Genomic DNA, 17,122 nt, shown 5'->3' with positions numbered 1-17,122 from the left:
TTTTGATTTGACTCATAGATGGGTTGAATGAGGGCCTTCTCTTACTTAAGGCCTTCTGAACCAACTGCTCCAACTGAGGAGAAAAAGTCCAATGAGAGGTGATCACGCTACACCAGCAGATCTATCCACTGGAGGACAGATATTGTACTACTGCAGCATGCAGCAAAACCTTGTGAGCAAATTGCTGCACCTCTGTGTGTTTCCAACAATGCCTCTGAATCTCTGTTTGCATTCTGGTATCCACAAAAGAAAACTGATGGCTCTCCCTTATTGACTGCTCCAGAGCCATAAATTACTCTTCTTCCTCAATGCCTCCTTCTTCCTTCCAGATGAGATTTTTAGTGAGGTGAGGGAGCCAGGCTGAAGAACCAAGCTCCTAAAACAAGAGACAGATGTCTGAACCCATGATTCACCAGTGATGAGCTGTGACTGGGCCATGCAGACTTAGAAGAAATTCATTACATTTGAATCTCTTCTGTAGGGGGAGGACTTTTCTCAGTGATTTGTATGACCCTGCTAAACCCAGATAGGTGGTAATTGGGCAGCAACTACTTCTTCAGAAGAAACAGAATAAAAATATTGAAAATATTGACTCACCCCAAAGGCAGTGAGCAGCACTTTGGTCTTTGACCTTTAAGCATCCTAGGGTAGTCAATAACCTGGCTGTTAGATGCTATGCCTGCCACTGATTTTGATTTGGGAGTAGTTTAACCTTGAACCAAGATCTAAGTAACCACGGCAACAGGAAGTTGGCCTCTCCATCCAAGGAGTGGGGATCCATAAATCAAGGTCCCTAATGCAAACACTGTGTGCAGGTAGAGATTTGAGAGGATAAGTGGTTTGTGGGGGATTACCTTTGAAAAAATGAATGATTGTCCCTTGATATGTTGAAACACAGCTTCACAGACTTTTTTCTTTTTTTATCAATAGAGGTCAACAGGTTACAGCTGTACGTTTTCATACGGCTCTTTATAAAGGCCCTTCAGTTTAATTAGAACCAGATGTTGAATTTATGAGGTTGTTAGCATTATTATGTACCATATGCACGTGCATATATGCGTGTGTGTATTGATACATGCACCCACATGTGCACATTTCTTGCAGACCCACTACACTCATGAATAAATATTGTTAAGGCACAAACCCAAGCACTGTGTAGTGGTGAAACCTCAGGTGTGCATACACACAGTTCCAAAGGGTAATTACCTAGTCAAATATCTTGCTTACTCTATGGGACACTGCTTTATTCAATGTATACAGCTCACCTAATGAACAGCTATTTGGGAGCTGGATTTTCCTTTTGCTATTCAGTACGTGACATCATGTCTCATTTATTCCAAATTTCTAAGCCTCAGTATGAATAGATGAATGTTTCATGAATGTTGATAATTTTATTTTCACAGGACTGCTCTTGAGATGAGGGGTATATTACTGTTCTCATTTGCACTAGAGAAGCCGAGCAGAGAGAGACTGAAGTTTAATGGATACAATTCGAGATGCTTAATACTAGATTTGAAGCTCTGGAAAGATGTGTGGTCTAATAGGCAGACACTGCTCTGTTTAACTCCACCAAGCTGTGACCTGTAACACTGTATCACTTATGACTATTTCTGCCCTTTCTTGCCTCCCTTAAATCCACCAGCTGATACCAGGTCATGATTTCATCAGTTTTATCCCAAACTGCCCCATTCAGTAGCCCTATCTTTCAGACTCCTCTCACTGTGGCATTTCAGTGCCTGAATCTGTTAGGGATGTCTTCCATAATTTCTAAGACAATCCACAGATCTGCTGATATTTCTCATTTTATGTGCCAGAAAAATAAGTTCATAGGGACTGTTCACAGCAGCTCCAAAATAGCAAGTATAAGGAATTTTTGGTTGGTGTATGGAGAAGCTGAACATAGTGAAGAGACACAAAAGAAAAAAGGGTCTGGAGCACCAGGGGCAGCTGAGAGAGCTGGTGGGGGGGTCTCAGTCTGGAGAAAAAGAGGCTCAGGGTGAACCTTCTCACTCTCTACAACTCCCTGATCGGAGGGTGCAGCCAGGTGGGGGCTGGACTCTACTCCTGGGGAACGAGGGACAGAACAAGAGGAAAGCTGTGCCGGTGGGGATTAAATTGTATATTAACAAAACCTTCTTCACAGAAAGGGTTGTCCAGTAGTGACACAGGCTCTCAAGGGCTGTGTTGGAGTTCCCATCTCCTGGAGGGATTTAAAAGCTATGTGGATGTGGCACTTGGGAACATGAGTTAGTGGCGGCCTTGGCGGTAGAGGGGGAACAATGGGACTTGATCTTAGGGAGCTTTCCCAGGCTTGATGATTCTGTGATTGTAGGTGCCAGAGCACCTGTGGAAAGTCTTGAGGAACCACCAGGTGCTATCCAAGCAGCCAGGGATGGCACAGGGGTTCAGTTCTGCAGGGGATAAAGCCCCCCACTTGTTGACTTGACCTGCTGTGCCAGGAGGTTTGCTATTGGCCTGGATCAGCAATATTGTGGAGACATGCAAAACCAGGTCATAGTGGCAAATCAAACTCAGCAAAGATGTCAGGAGATTTTCATGACTGACCAAGAAGCTCCTGAGTAATGTCAGGTACAAAAAGGAAGGAAAAGAGACGTGGAAGCCGCTGACCCACAGAACTAGAGCTACATTGTTCAAGCATGACAGGGTGGGCTTAGGAAGACAAAGTCCATCTGGAGTTGAATCTAGGGCAGAAGATCAACAAGAAATGTTTTGACAGATACATAAAGCAACCAAAAATAGCCTGTGGAAAATAGGGGCCCCTTGCTGAATGAAAAAAGATCAGCAGAAGACTGATTGTCCTCTTTGCCTTGTTCTACTGGTAAGACTGGCCTTTGAGGATCCCAGTAAGACTGGTGTGGAAAGAAAACCTGCTCTTGGAGGAAGATTTGATTAGCTAACAGCTAAATGAATTGGGCATGCATAAATCTGTGGGATTTGGCAGGATGTACCCAAAGGTGCTGAGGGATCTGGCTGGTGTCACTGTGGGGCTGTTCTGGGTTGTTTTTGAAAGGTTGTGCTGATCAGGAGAGGTTTCTCAGGACTAGAAGAGAGGAAATATCAGTCCAATAAGGTCAAGAAGGAAAAGCAAGGAAACAGCAAGGTTGTTCAGTCTCACCTCAGTCCCTAGAATTTGATGGAGTAAGTAATTGTGAAGAGCATTCCCAAACATATGAAGGGGGAAAAGATGACCAGGAGTAGTTATCACAGATCTGTGAAGGGAAAATCATGCCTCACCAATCTGATGTTTCTTATCTTGACTTTAGCAAGAGTTCTGCCACTGAGTTCTATCAGCTTCTTATAGAAAAATGATGAAACACAGGCAGGATAAATGTACTCTGGGATGGGCTGAAAACTGACTGGTCTCAGAGGGTTATGATGAGTAACACATAATCCACTTAGAGACCAGTCAGTAGACGTACACCCCATATATTGGGACTAAAAACTTAATATGTCAATTAACGAGCAGTGTGACTGGGTAGAGAACACCCTCAGCAAATCCAGAGAATTTCAGAACTCAGAGGAGTGGCTGATATGCCAGAGGAACATGGACATATGGGAGAAAGTCCAGTCAGAGGCCACAGAAATTATTAAGAATCTGGGATATCTCTCTTATGAGGAAAGGCTCAGAGGTATGGGATGTTCCACCTGGAGGAGAGAAGGCTCAGGGGGCTTTTTCCACATGTACAAATGTTTGATGGGAAAGGTTAGAGAGGATGGAGCCAGATTATTCTCAGTGCTGTCCAGTGACAGGACAAGAGTTAATAGGCAAAAGCTGAAACACAGGCTATTCCTGAACAGTGTAGATTTACTGAGGGGATGAACAGGTTGTAGGGAGAGGTTGTGGACTCTCCCTCCTTGGGGATATCCTTATTTGGCCAGATGTGGTCCAGGGCAGCCTTCTCTGGATGACCCTGCTTGAGCAGGGTCAAGTGGGCAAGGTGGTCTCAAGAGCAGCTTTTCAACCTCAGCTGCTCTGTGATTTTTTGAATCATTGTATAATTTAGTTGCCAAAATCCAGTGTATCTTATCTGAGGCTCATGTGCAGGTTAAGATGTGAAAAAAGAAGGCATTTATGAAAGATTATCTCTGATAAATTAATATCCCCCTAATCATGTTGAAGCGAAACATAACAGAGACTGGGAGAGGTTTTTAAATTTCCATACCAGCAGTTTAAATTTCACATATTTACAAGCAAACAAAGTGCTTACAAAATATAAGAGGGTTTGAGAAATACTGTTAGTGGAGGAATTTGTAAGCCATAAGTGCATAACTTTTATTTTTCTGAAATATTTACTGTCTTTGGCTTTTTTTTAACCACTCATTTATCCTGCATTGTAAACTGTAGGTAGAAATATATATGACAAAGAACTCTTTCTTTTTTTACCTCCCTTCCCTTTGATGAGCTTCAAGGCAAATTTAATTAGGAAGGAAATTCCTGAAAAATAAATGTAAAGTGATTTGGATGGGAATTGCATATTGAGGTTGTTTCTGATATCTGCTCCTTACTCAGATGAAACACCCACTAAGTCAGGTGTTTATAGCAGAGAAGTATTTAACAATGTGTGGAGAATGAACTACACAGGAAATGATACATTGGCATTCCCACTAAATAGAGTTATGAAAGGTATCTATCTTTATATGTGTATCAGAGTGCACGTGGTTTTTTAGAAGAAAAAGTACTAATGTGGAATGTTTTGTTGGTTTGCCATTGTTTACAGAGACCAGTGATGGTACATCCTTCAGCAAAATTATCAAAAATTTATAACAATTATGACCTTTACTAGTATCAAGACTGTATTACAGATACATCCACAAGGAAATATGGAAATATATTGAAGTAGCAAGGACAGGCAACTGACTTCTTTTTTTTTTCAGATATATCCCCAGACATGTTACAGTACTAATACCCATCCAAATTTTGTTTCCCCAGGAATTGCAGGTCCCCACTTAAAAGCAGACCAGACTTCACTTCATGGTAAAATGGAAAGTTCTGCCTGTAATGTGATGACCAGAAGGAAACCAGCAGCTGTTGACAGTGTTGCAATGCCAAGTCCAGTATTATCTCTCCTACCTTCATCATCAGCAACATCTGAAGCAGGTAATGCTGTTTTCACTCCACTCTCTCTATTTCTTCCCCATCTTCCTTCTTCTGGAGCCATACAATATGTTCATCTAATTCTCCTTCTGACTGGAGAAGTAGCTAATTCACAAATGTGAATATCTAATGTGATACATTTCCAGTGCTTTCTTACCTTGATAGTATATCTTGGTACATCAAATTTATTTTATTCACACACCACCACTTGTGCAATAATGAGGACAAAAGCGGCACCAGTCTGTATGATCTAGCAGGACACTCTGAAGCAAAACTCCTGGGCTCCTTCCTCAGCCCCATTCTTCATTTCTTTTAAATGCTCCCATCCCTGTAGCATGAACAAACTGAATACACAGTGAATAGCTGAGGAGCAGATGAGATTTCTTACTGCATACTTCAGTGATTTTAGTGTAATATTCTGTCTTGCAAATGCAAAATTGTCTGGGGCAATGAGCAGTGATTTAAAATACCAGAACAAATAAGTCAGAATAGCATGCTTTTCCATCAAGTTATACTTTGTGCTTCTATTTTGAATCAGATCAGAAAGGTGATATCTTTATACTGTTGGAAATTGAGCCAAGTCATAAAGGCATCATCATGCCTTTTCTTGGGCATGGATAGAGAAGTTAATCTTGCATTTTGTCTTAATTTCCAGCAAATGGGGAATCCACAGTTCATTACCCTACATGCAGCCATTAGGAGTTTCATAGTCCTGTCAAACTTTTGATGCCACATTCACAAAAAACATATTAGTATCACTGATTTACAGAATTATTGCATATTTAATCATTCAACTGAAAGTGCTGTTTCAATGCACTTATTTTTATTTCCCTCTCACTTCCTGAATAGTGAAAACAAGAGTTTTGTGCTGCAAATTAGCCTCTGTATAGATAATTTTTTATATTAAAAGTATTATGATTGTCTGTTTAGTCTTTAATATGTTCCTATATATAAACCAAGGACATATTTTTAAAGCAGTAGAGAAGAAAAGCACACAAATATTTTATGATCCGTTTCAAGATGAAAGTGTATGCTTGACTGCATAGTTCATTCTTTCCATTTTCAGAAGTCTAATTAAACTGTTGGTTTATCTGTAGCCCAGATGTTGAAGTAATTTAGCTGAAAACTGAAAGAAACTGTGTTAATGGGAAAACAGGACAATGCTGTGGGTTTCCTGTAATTAATAGGAAGCTCTTTGAAAATCCTTCCATTCAAATCAAGCCAACAAATTGACCCCAGCTTTGAGCAGCCTCCTCTGTGCCATGTTCTTGCAAGTGGCCTCAGGCACCTCCGAAGGGATGGAAAATGACAGGCAGCAGGGAGGATTTTAGAGCTTCAGACATAACAGAGCCATCCAGAATTAAACTTATGGGGCCAATGAAGAACATCCAAGGGGTCTGATCCACCTGGGCTCACTTCCTTGTTCATCATACTGTGCTGGAGTGACTCTTTCAGCCTTCTCTAAGCTACCCTTGGAAATATATATTTTTTGTAGGAATGGCTCTCTTTGCTTCAGAAGCTGTTTCCAGCATTATCATTCCTTCATGGCCTCCCAGCATGGCCTGCAGCCATTTCAATTTGTGAGACTGAGCCTCACTGCATCTGTGGACCCTGGGGAGGGGAGAAACACTAGACCTCCCTGTGCTTCATTTGAAATGTGTAAAGCTGTGGTTTAAGGCTAACATTGGTTCTTGTTTGTTTTGGGGCAGCTAGGTGGGGTTGTTTGCAGAGTGGGGAAAGAATGAAGCAAAAGTATAAAAGTTGTGCTGCATCATGCATTTCTAGTTTCTCTTCATTTTGGGCTGGATTTTGCCTTCATGGAGGCTACACGTGGGGAGATGGAGGGAGATCAATATGCCCAGGTAAAAAATTGTCCCCCTGTGCATCTCTGGTGCCTGGAGGCTGCCACGTGTCGCATCACCTCCATAGGAGCATATTCACTTTTTCATATGCATGCATGCAGACATAAATTTACTGTTATCCACCTCCTCTTCAACCCCTTCTAAAGGTATTCCACCAAACAGATCAAGACAGAAGTCTCCCTCTCAATGCAAGATTCCCATGTGCAAACAGCAAAATATGTGTAGGAACAGAAAAAAAAAATTAAAAAATCTAAGACCTACACAGACCATCTTGGGTCCAGGGTAGGGTCTGTCTGGATAAAATGGAAAAGATTAATACTTAGCTTTGGCTTTCAGTAGAGCAGTATATCACATGGCAATATGGAAAAACATTTTGTATCAAAGATTGGTCACCAAGAGCTTCCAGATGAGTTGATAACACCTAATGGCTCTCACTTCAATAGCAGTTTACTTTGGCAGATCTCCCTGATATTTTGTCATAGGCACACCTCATCAAAGCATTCCCCTGCAGACCCATCAGAGTCTTTCTGCATAGTCTTCCTACACCAAATGTAGAATCAGATGTCCCTGACGTTCAATAATCAAAATAATGTTGGGGCTCCTGATATCTCGTTTTAAAAGCCTGACCTGAAAGCATAAGTACTTAGTACATGCATTCTGACTACTGGCAGACTGGGTAACAACTCAAATTATTTCTACAGCCTGCAAGTGCAGAGGCTTGCTAGGAAGAAAGCAAAAGAATTATTAGTAGCTTCTAACAAGCTCCTCGAGAAAGCCATAAACACCCCAAAGCATTTACAAAGGAAAAATTAGTGCAGTAAGCCAGCATAGAACAGCACAGATTTTTTTTCTAAATGTGAAAATGCATTTCCGTACAAAAATGTACAGACTTGTGAGCTTGCAAAGTTTTATAAGGGCAAAAAATGTATCTAAATATGAAGGAAGACACTAAAAGTGGTCTTCAGCTCATACATTCACATGCAGGAGCAGAAGTCTACCCATAATTGTCTGCATATCAGTTAATTTGGGAAAATTGGGCAGTTTGGCAGAACACAGGTGCCAACCTTTGCTCCACTCGGGCAGTGTCTACTCAGAATCAGGCTCCACTCAGGACTCTCAGGCTGAGTGACCTTTTGAGTGCCTAAGACAGTTACTGGCTTTCAGGATGGACAGGAGCAGTGTGTTGTTCTTATCCAGTATCAGGACATCAAAACAATGTGTGAGGTCATCTCGAATTGTGCTGGGTTCCCATTTTAGAGTTTAGAAGCTGAGGTCATCCTCTACCAGCTGTATAGACCAGGTCTCCATTGACCACATCAGGCGGTAACAGCAATCTGCAGAAACAACTGGCCTCAGATAAAGCTCAGAAAAGACAGAAAATCTTTGCAGGTAATTGTCTAATGTTTTATTTCAGAGTTTTTTCCCAGTACCTTGGCTTACTTTCTTTCCAAAGAAAATTGAGAGTAAAGCCAAATCTCCTGGTATCATCGTGATACCTTGCAAGCTTTCCTGTACTTCTGCTAAATTTTCCATTGACAACCATCAACTGAAAAATTTCAGTTTTACTTTCAGAAAAAAAAGCACCTCAAATATTGGAATTTTAGAAAAAAATGTAGGACTTTAAAATGTGCCCTGACAATAGAAATAAAAGGCAAAAGGTGGACAGTCAATTGGAAGAATGTGCCAAATGTTTCATTTTATTAGATCTTCTGACTTGAAGCTACTCTCAGCATATGGGAGAGACTCAAAGGATTTGAATGCTTAGGGCTGAAGTTATTGGGACCACGTATGTCAATCACCAGTGAGGACAGAAGAGAATAATCATTTTCTGTGACAGGGACCTAATCTTTTTTGATCAAATTTCTGGGAAATAGCTTGCTGCCACTTGCCTTTAGGGATCTTGAATCCACAGTTTTTAGGGGTGACCTACTTGGGAGGAATTTTGTGCAACTAATTAGCTTCTCTTGAGTAACTTGGATATTTCATTTCCTTTCTCTTTTCCTTTGGTACCCAAATGACTGCATTCATCTTTTCTTTTGTCCTTTGTGAACCACAAACTGCAAAAGGGTTTTCTTTTTCTTTTTGGTGTGCGGAGTGGGTTACATATGGAAAATGTATTTTGTTTTGTAATTAATGAAAACCAGACTTTGGGAAGTTGGCCATCCCAGGTCTTTATTTATAAGAGAGCATATGTCTGTGTTTTGTTTATGACTCACTCCTACTTCTTACATTGTAACTTGGGTTTGTTTATGCAAGCTCTTCTCTGAATCCAAGCAACATGGTGGTATAAGAGCCAATAATTTATGTTTTCCAAGAGGGAAGGCCAGTGAATGAGGTTTATATGCTGAATCTGTCACAGCCCATAGGGAGTAAGAGGAGATTCTACACCTTGACAGTTCCTGGTTATCTACAGAAAATGCTACAATAGCAACTTTATTTAAACTACTGCTAGAAGATTAGCCTGTTAGCCATGAAGGCACAGATAACCCCCAAATGAACCTTTCTCAAAATCTTGCCTGCTCGGGAAACTTCAATGATTTCAAACCCAAATGACTGCTTGACAGTCAGGTGTAAATTAAGTTTGCAAGTAGATGTGGGCTGAGGATAATTTAATGGGATGTTTTATTCTTTACCAGAAAAGAAATTCTGAGCTCCATCATTTCTTTCCCAGCAGCGCAGAATGGGTATGTTAGAAGTGAAAGGGAGCAACAGTTATTGCAATAGCAGAATTAATACATTCTGCTTCCCTCACAAAGGGGTAGTTACTTCTAATCTGTGTGCAAATCCTGAACTCTGAACAGATGCCATGTTCAGGAAAGGACAATGAGACAATTTAGGCAAAACAAGCAAGGTCTCATGTCCTAAGCAAAGGACAAGGAGCCAAGAAATTCTGGGTACTCTTCCCAGCTCTGACAATGACTCACAACGTGACCTTGGCAAGAGACTTAACTACTTTGGACTTCATTCAGATCTAAAGTAAGTGATCTGAACCAGGAGTAAGCTTACTTTGGGGGCCATTAAAGTCAATTATATGACTGAGTAGTTTCAGCTAGTGTCTGAAGAGATGATAGTACAGAAACCCAGGCAGGGGTAATGAATTGGCCACAAATGAAGTGACCCACACATCTTGTCTCTGCCCACTGGTTTCAGCAACAAACACTTTTCATACTAACTGGCATTAATAACATGCTTCAAAGGCTGAATTGAAGATATCAGGATTATATCTTTGGGGAACAGAAGGCTTAATAATTAAGTTGGGCCAATGCAACAGCTATGCTAAGCTTCCTTCTCTCATATTAAAGGTTGAAAAATGAGAATGAAGTAAACCCATGCTTAAACATTGCTGTAGCAAAAGCTTTAGAAGAGGGAACAGGCAGAGAGAAATCTCTGAAGACTACTTATATCGAAGTTGTATGTTGTTTGACATATCCCTGTTTCTCTCCTTGTCTCCCAACAGCCAGCTCACCACTGAAGAAAAGGTTCAAGCGCCGTGAAATTGAAGCAATCCAGTGCGAGGTGCGCAAGATGTGCAACTACACCAAGATCCTGTCTACAAAGAAGAACCTGGACCATGTGAACAAGATCCTGAAAGCCAAGCGGCTGCAGAGACAATCAAAGACAGGCAATAACTTCGTGAAGAAGAGGAGAGGGCGTCCTCGGAAGCAACCCCTTTCCTTTGACGAAGACTCCAGAGACCAAATGCCCGTTCTGGAAAAATGCGTTGACCTTCCGAGCAAAAGAGGTCAGAGACCAACACTCAACCCTTTAATATTGGAGCAAGCAGCCACTCAAGATACAATCATGGCCACCATCGAGGCTGTCATACACATGGCTCGAGAGACGCCACCGCTGCCGCCTCCTCTGCCTCCTCCACCCCCTCCACTCCCTCTCCCTCTACCCCGGGCTCCCCGGGTTGGAAAAAGGAAAAACAAGTCCCCACAGGAGGAAGAGGAGGACGTGAAAGTGAAGCGGCACCGGAAAGGCAGAGGGAGTGAAAGTGAAGGCCTTCCCTAAGGCCAGTGCACCTCGTCAGATGTTGGGTGCCCACAGTGGAGCACGCCAGGACTGGGGGACAGGAGGTGCACAGTCCGCCTCACCCCTTTGGCAGCACCAGACTGACCTGTCCCTTCAGCAGACAGAACTCATTGCAGAGAGCTGTGCCAGCTGGGGCTCGCATCTTTCCTCTTCATCGCTTTGACCCAAGCCACACCCCCAAGAAAAGAGGGGGGAAAGGCGAGGGAAAAGTGGGGGATACAGGGGAGGAGGATGTATGTCAAAGTTGGAAAAAGCATGAACTCTGCCGAGTTTCCAAAACTAATCTGAATCTCAGCATTGCTGTTCTCATACTGTATCCAGAGGCGGGAAGTCATCCTCGCAGAGAGCTGAACATTGTCACTAAGGGTGCATGCTCGACTCTGATTCTGTTTGGTGGGCCAGGTGAAACTAAGAGTAACTTTACCATGGTATAAATCACTGTAAAAAAGAAAAAAAAAAACAAAAACAAAGAAACAAAGAAAGAAACAAAGAAAGAAACAAAGAAGAAAAAAAGATAATGTAATTTTCTCAACTGTGATATTGGTTATTACCTATTTGATTTTTTTTTCCAGTTTTATATACCTACCAGGCTTTGGGACAGCATAAGCCAAAATGTCTGGCTCCTGCTAGAACTATATATTTCTTTCTCTTTTACTTGCCTAGTTACAACTAGCTGCAATATAGGCAATAGAAAATTAGAGCCTTACACGTGTGCACACTCATTCTGAGTGCTATCCCAAGAAATGATGGAATATCACAGCATTTAAAATAAGGTATACACAGATATTCAGTTACAATAGCACGTTTATATGAAGCAACTTGGCAATGGCATGTGAAAAAGGGGTCATCCATCAGCCAAGTTGTTTTGATGCTCGGTACATATGAGTAGAGAACAGCAAGACACTTCTGGGGAATAGTTATAGTAAACATGGAAAAAAATCACCAAAAAAAGAATATAAAAAAGATAAAAGAAAAAAAATAGGACAGAAAAAGAAATAGAATAAAAAACAGGGCCCAAACCTACCAAGTTTTTGCCATCTGCAGTTCCCAGTGAAATTAACAGGAAAACCAGAATATGAATAATTTGCATTGGATAGCAATGCCTTGATATTATCTTTTAAAGAAAATAGATAAAGTAGATTGTTTTAAAAAACTATAGAACAAACCCTATGGATAATAGATCCTTTCTTGGCAATTATTTCTGAAAAAAAAAGAAAAGAAAAGGAGTAAGTGTTCTTATCTGAAAACAGAAATAAAAATGTTCAAAGGGTATCACCACTGCAATTGTATTAATGCCACTTTGGACATGTTCTCCAAGTTGTGGTTGCCTTAATAAACTAAAAAATAAATTTTTTTGTACATAATGTAATTATAAAGCTCTCAGTCTGCATGGATGCAAACTGTGTGTGACAAATCGTCTCTTTAAATGGTCAGTTCAAATTGTACATTACTCATTCGAGTTGTCTGTTCACCATTGATTAAACTTGGGTAAAATACCCAAGCTCCATTTCCACAGCCCAATTAAAATGTTTAGCTAAAACAAAGACTGAACAAAAAGCTGTTCCATTGCAGTGTCTATGCTTTTTAAAAAGAAAGTTGATTGTTGAAATTTGAAATAGGTAATTTCAACTTTATTTCCTTTCTTTTTAAATCCTGCGGTGCACTCAACACCTAGCATGGCAAGATGGATAATAAAATGGGAACAGAGAGGGAAGATTCCACCAAGGGAGGCAGGATTGGAATTACTTAATGGTTCACAAGCCAAATGTTATTCCCTTTCTCAAGAAATTTTGAATTGGTTTATTGCCAAGGAAGCTTCATATAGCACGACACTAAAAAAAAAAAAAAAAAGAGAAAAAAGAAAAAAAAGAACCACAAGAAAACCCCACCAAAAAAAAAACAAAACAACAACAAACCCAACAAAAAGTCCCCACAAAAAATATTGTGTTTCTATTCTGTTATTTATTTACAAAAATCATATCAAGACTATGGTGTTAGAGGAACACTGTAAACATACAACTCGTTGTTTTTTAGAGACTGATTTTTCTTCTGTGATAGCACCTTAGCTTATTAAAACTGAACGCATATGGGGATAGGATTGCGTCGGGGAGCTGGAAGAGGGGATGTATTTTTATTTTTTTTTTAAGACTGGAACAAATTTTGAGGTCCTAACTCCTTAAAACTGATAAGAGGGATCGCAGAATTTTGTTTCCAATTTGTTTTGCATCATTCATCATACCTATTTGTGCTTTTTTTCCAATTAATGCAGCTTAGAAACAAATTGGGTGGTTGCTCGTTCTGTTAAAACCAATTTTGCTTTTCAGCTCTCTTGAATTAGCACAGTGTTATTGACTGAAGTTGTAGGCCTGCAGAAAAAAACTCTAAACCTCATTGAACTCCTCTCTTCTTCCTTAAAAAGCATTGGATTGAGGCTTAGTTAATTTATAAATCTTTTTTTCCATTCTCCTGTGGGCTTGAAAGTAGGTGACAGTCACTTAAAATGACAGAAAAAAATTGTAACATAATTGGTATTCCAGGTAGCTGAAATTAAGCCAGACAACAACTTATCCTTACTTTTATCTCCAGTGATGTCTTTCCTAGCACTGAAGGACATTTCGGTGTGTAATGAATGAAAAAAAGTCTGAAGACAACAAAATCTGTCATCAAATGCCCATCATGGCTTCAAGAGGGTCAGAATGCCCATAAGGGCTGGATTTGGGCTGGACCTTTCTGGACACACTGGGATAAAACTGCCCCAGGGAAGAATAATTGAGTGGCTACTGCCTCTCATGCTCTTGAGCTTTGGGAAAAGAATGCTCTTATCCTTCCAAAAAGTGCTATCCAAAAAGCTGCTAGAGGCACAGTGTTTAAGGAGAGTATCCACTTGGAGGGAACACCCCACAGACCCTTCACTGAGCAAAACCATGAAGAGGTCCTATTTGTCCCAGAGAAACTAAGTTCAGGACTTGGTAGCTAAAAGCTCTCAGTACGGGATGGGCTCTACCCAGAAGTTCAAGATTTGTTTTCATGGCAAGAAGGTGCTGCCGGGTGGAGCATGGTGCTGTGGTACAGCTTTGGCTGTTTGTCCACACAACACCCTCATGCAGCTGGTCCTGGGCTGACAGGAAGAGTAGCTTGTTAGTGCCATAAAAAGCAGACTGAAAATACTGTTAGATGGCACTCAGAATTTGTGTTCTGCATGTTGCATAGTCTATAAAGATGATAAGCAAGTTGCTGACATAATAATATTTTAAGGCGATGTACTACATGCAGATCATAAAGGATTTAGTTTTAGGGCTTAAGGCTAAAATCCCACTCCTGCCGTTTATTACCCAACAATATTCCAGTAATGAGCTTTTTGATTTTTTACCCTTAACACAAGGAAGATTTACTGAGGAACTCTTGAGATTCTCTCCACACATTTCCAAATACTGTATAAAACTGGGGTGAAAGCCCTTTTGCTTACTAAGACCAAAAAAACCTTTCAAACACCTCCACTGTGTCACAGATTAGCACATATCTGAGCATGCTTCAATAAAAATACAAAACAGTATCACGTGGCTGTGAGCCATATGAAATGAGGCCACGGGTTTGCATCCACTCTGTGGGTCTTTTATTCCTCAATCCAGTGTAAAACCAGAAATGGGGATAAATATTCAGGGAGAGAGGAAAAAAAAAACAAAAAAAAAAAAAAACAAAAAACAAACAAAAAAAAAAACCACAATACCACTTGTGTCTCCAAGACCTTCATGCTGCCAGTATCTTGAGCCCTTCAATATTAAATTTTCTGTGAAGCACCTTGCATGTTTTTGGATAACTTAAAAAAAAAAAAAAAAGAAGGAAAAATTAAATTAAAAAGAGGTGAAAATATTCATCAGCTACCCAAGTATCCTACAGCATGGCCCGTTTGGCAGAAATGTTGTGGAACATAGAATATTCTAATTGTGAATATTAGGGTAGCATCTGGTGCAATGGGGAGCTGGTTCATCACAAGGGCTTCTGAGCACTACAATAATGCACCAAATAAACAGAAATCACTGTTCCAAACACAACGATTTCTCTAACTCTTATTTTCACAGGCCCTGATTCAGGACTGCATGTAAGCACATCTAAGGAATGTCCTGAAGAGTTTGAAGAAAAACTAAAAGATACAGGGAAAAGGGAAACAAAACAAAACAGAACAACAACCAACAAAAATTAAAAAAAAAAAAAAAAAAAAAAAAAAAAAAAAAAAAAAAAAAGGGAAAAAAAAATCTAAAAAACAAAACCAAGATGGTTTTCTGAATTGAAAAAATAAATAAAAATCTTGCCCTTATAATGCCTCTTCTTTCCGTATCATCCAAAAACTGGGGTGCAGCAGTTCTGAGATAATTAGAAGCACATTTCAACAAAGGACACATATTGGAGATCTCTTTAAGATGCCTGCCTAGGTTGCATAAAACACTACATAGAAAAAAAAAAAGAAAAAGAAAAAAAATATGAAAACATGAAAAGAGCTGCCAATTGGACAACATGGGAAAGCAGTTCAATCCCATGTTGGTTTGTTTTACTTTTCTTTTTCTTTATTTTTTAAGCTATTTCTTAAATAATAAATGCACATGAAGTGTTAAATATGTATATACTGTATTTCAAAAAAAATTAAAAAATCAAACAAATGGGGCACAAGATTGTTCTATAAGTCGTGCTGGCTAATTTTTAGTTTGTATTCATAAGTGGTTTTTAAAAGCCTTTTTTAAAGTGTAATTTGCATGTTCTACTTTGATTGTATGTAAACATATTTTAGAGCAAAAAAATGTATTTGTATTTTATTGAATATAGAGGCAAGAAAAAACTTGTACATTGTTTGAAATGTTCTTTTTGTAACAGTTTTTATTCATGAAGCATTTTTGTACATTTAAAAATGGATATGGACTTGATGTTCTTTGAGGCTTAGATACATCTGGCATGCTTTAATGTCATGCTCCTTCATGATCTTAGATGTTGGTTTTTAAACATTTTTTTCTAAAACAAAGCTCAGTCTTTTCGCTACCAAATCAGGTTAGCACAGTATAGAGCACTTAACTAAAAAAAAAAAGAAAAAAAAAAGTTAATCCTATTCATATGTTATTCATTGTGTGAAATTAAAGGAATTCAATTCAGTCTAACATGAGTTGTGAATTCTTTTGTCTTATTTTCCATCTGTTTCCCATCACTAAGGAGTTTAATAGCTTTTGAGATACTAATGCCATGCATTCACAAGCTCTCTTTATGGTAATGGAGAAAAACAAGCTTTGGTTCTGTTCTTTTTCTTTTTTTTGGTTTTTTTTGGGTTTTTTTGTTGTTTTTTTGTTGTTGTGTTTTTTGTTTTTTGTTTTGTTTTTTGTTTTTTTTTTTTTTTTTGTTTGTTTGTTTTTAGGGGTTTTTTTTAGTTTTTCCCAGAATATCCTTAAAAGTTAAAAATGGACTGTGCTGTGGGCCCCATGAGCAGAAAGGGGGATTCACTCTTTAGTGCAGTTCCTATCACTAAATGGACAGAAACATTTCTGGTCCAAATTTTGTCCTCAGGCACCAGTAGAGTAGAACTTGCCACCCAGGTGGGATTTCCACCCCAGAAGCAGATGGAGCATCCCTCTCCAGATCCCTGCAGGGAAGGCAGTCCCAGGGGCTGGGCTGTTGACAAGGGGGTGATGGGAGCCAACTCTCTCCTCACTGAGCATCAGAGAGGAAGGGCTGTAGGCCAAGGGGTATTTTCCGTTCAGTGGAGCCTCATGCTGTGACAATGGCACAGGGCACCGCTTGTTTAAGTTTCCTTTCCAAGTTGCTGCTGAGAGCAGTCTTGCTGCCATTGAAGGCAGTCAGCCTCAACATCCACTAGTATCCTCCACAGCAATGCCAGATTTCATCTTTTTCCTCTTCAGAGAGAGTTCATCACCTTCATCAATGGCTCAGCAACCTCGTGGAAATTTAATCTCACCTCCTGGAGAAGTCAGTGATGCCCAGGCAGGACCAATGACTTAGAGTCCTCTCTCATTCTTCCCTTCTGAAGCTTTGTGAGATGGACTGCCTTGGTAGAAAACCAACTCATCCAACTGCAAAAACAACCCCTGTGGCTGCTGTTTTGACAGCTGTT

At 39.9% G+C, this 17,122-nt stretch overlaps 1 protein-coding gene across 2 annotated transcripts in view; it reads left to right on the top strand.

Annotated features, from left to right (window-relative positions):
- SETBP1 (SET binding protein 1) overlaps nt 1-16,157 on the top strand; it is a 268,327-nt gene extending 252,170 nt beyond the window's left edge. For both annotated transcript variants that reach the window (XM_063422644.1, XM_063422643.1), the window contains 2 exons: nt 4,952-5,119; nt 10,436-16,157. In XM_063422644.1, coding sequence (XP_063278714.1) covers nt 4,952-5,119; nt 10,436-10,992 — 725 coding nt within the window. In that variant the 3' untranslated portion in view covers nt 10,993-16,157. The remainder of the gene's footprint in view (nt 1-4,951; nt 5,120-10,435) is intronic.
- The last annotated feature ends 965 nt before the right edge of the window (nt 16,158-17,122 follow it).

The sequence above is a fragment of the Prinia subflava genome, chromosome Z, assembly GCF_021018805.1.
Source record: "Prinia subflava isolate CZ2003 ecotype Zambia chromosome Z, Cam_Psub_1.2, whole genome shotgun sequence".
Classification (NCBI taxonomy): Eukaryota; Metazoa; Chordata; class Aves; order Passeriformes; family Cisticolidae; genus Prinia; species Prinia subflava.
Note: the sequence above shows the minus strand (reverse complement) of the source record. Positions and strands in the feature narration are given on the sequence as shown.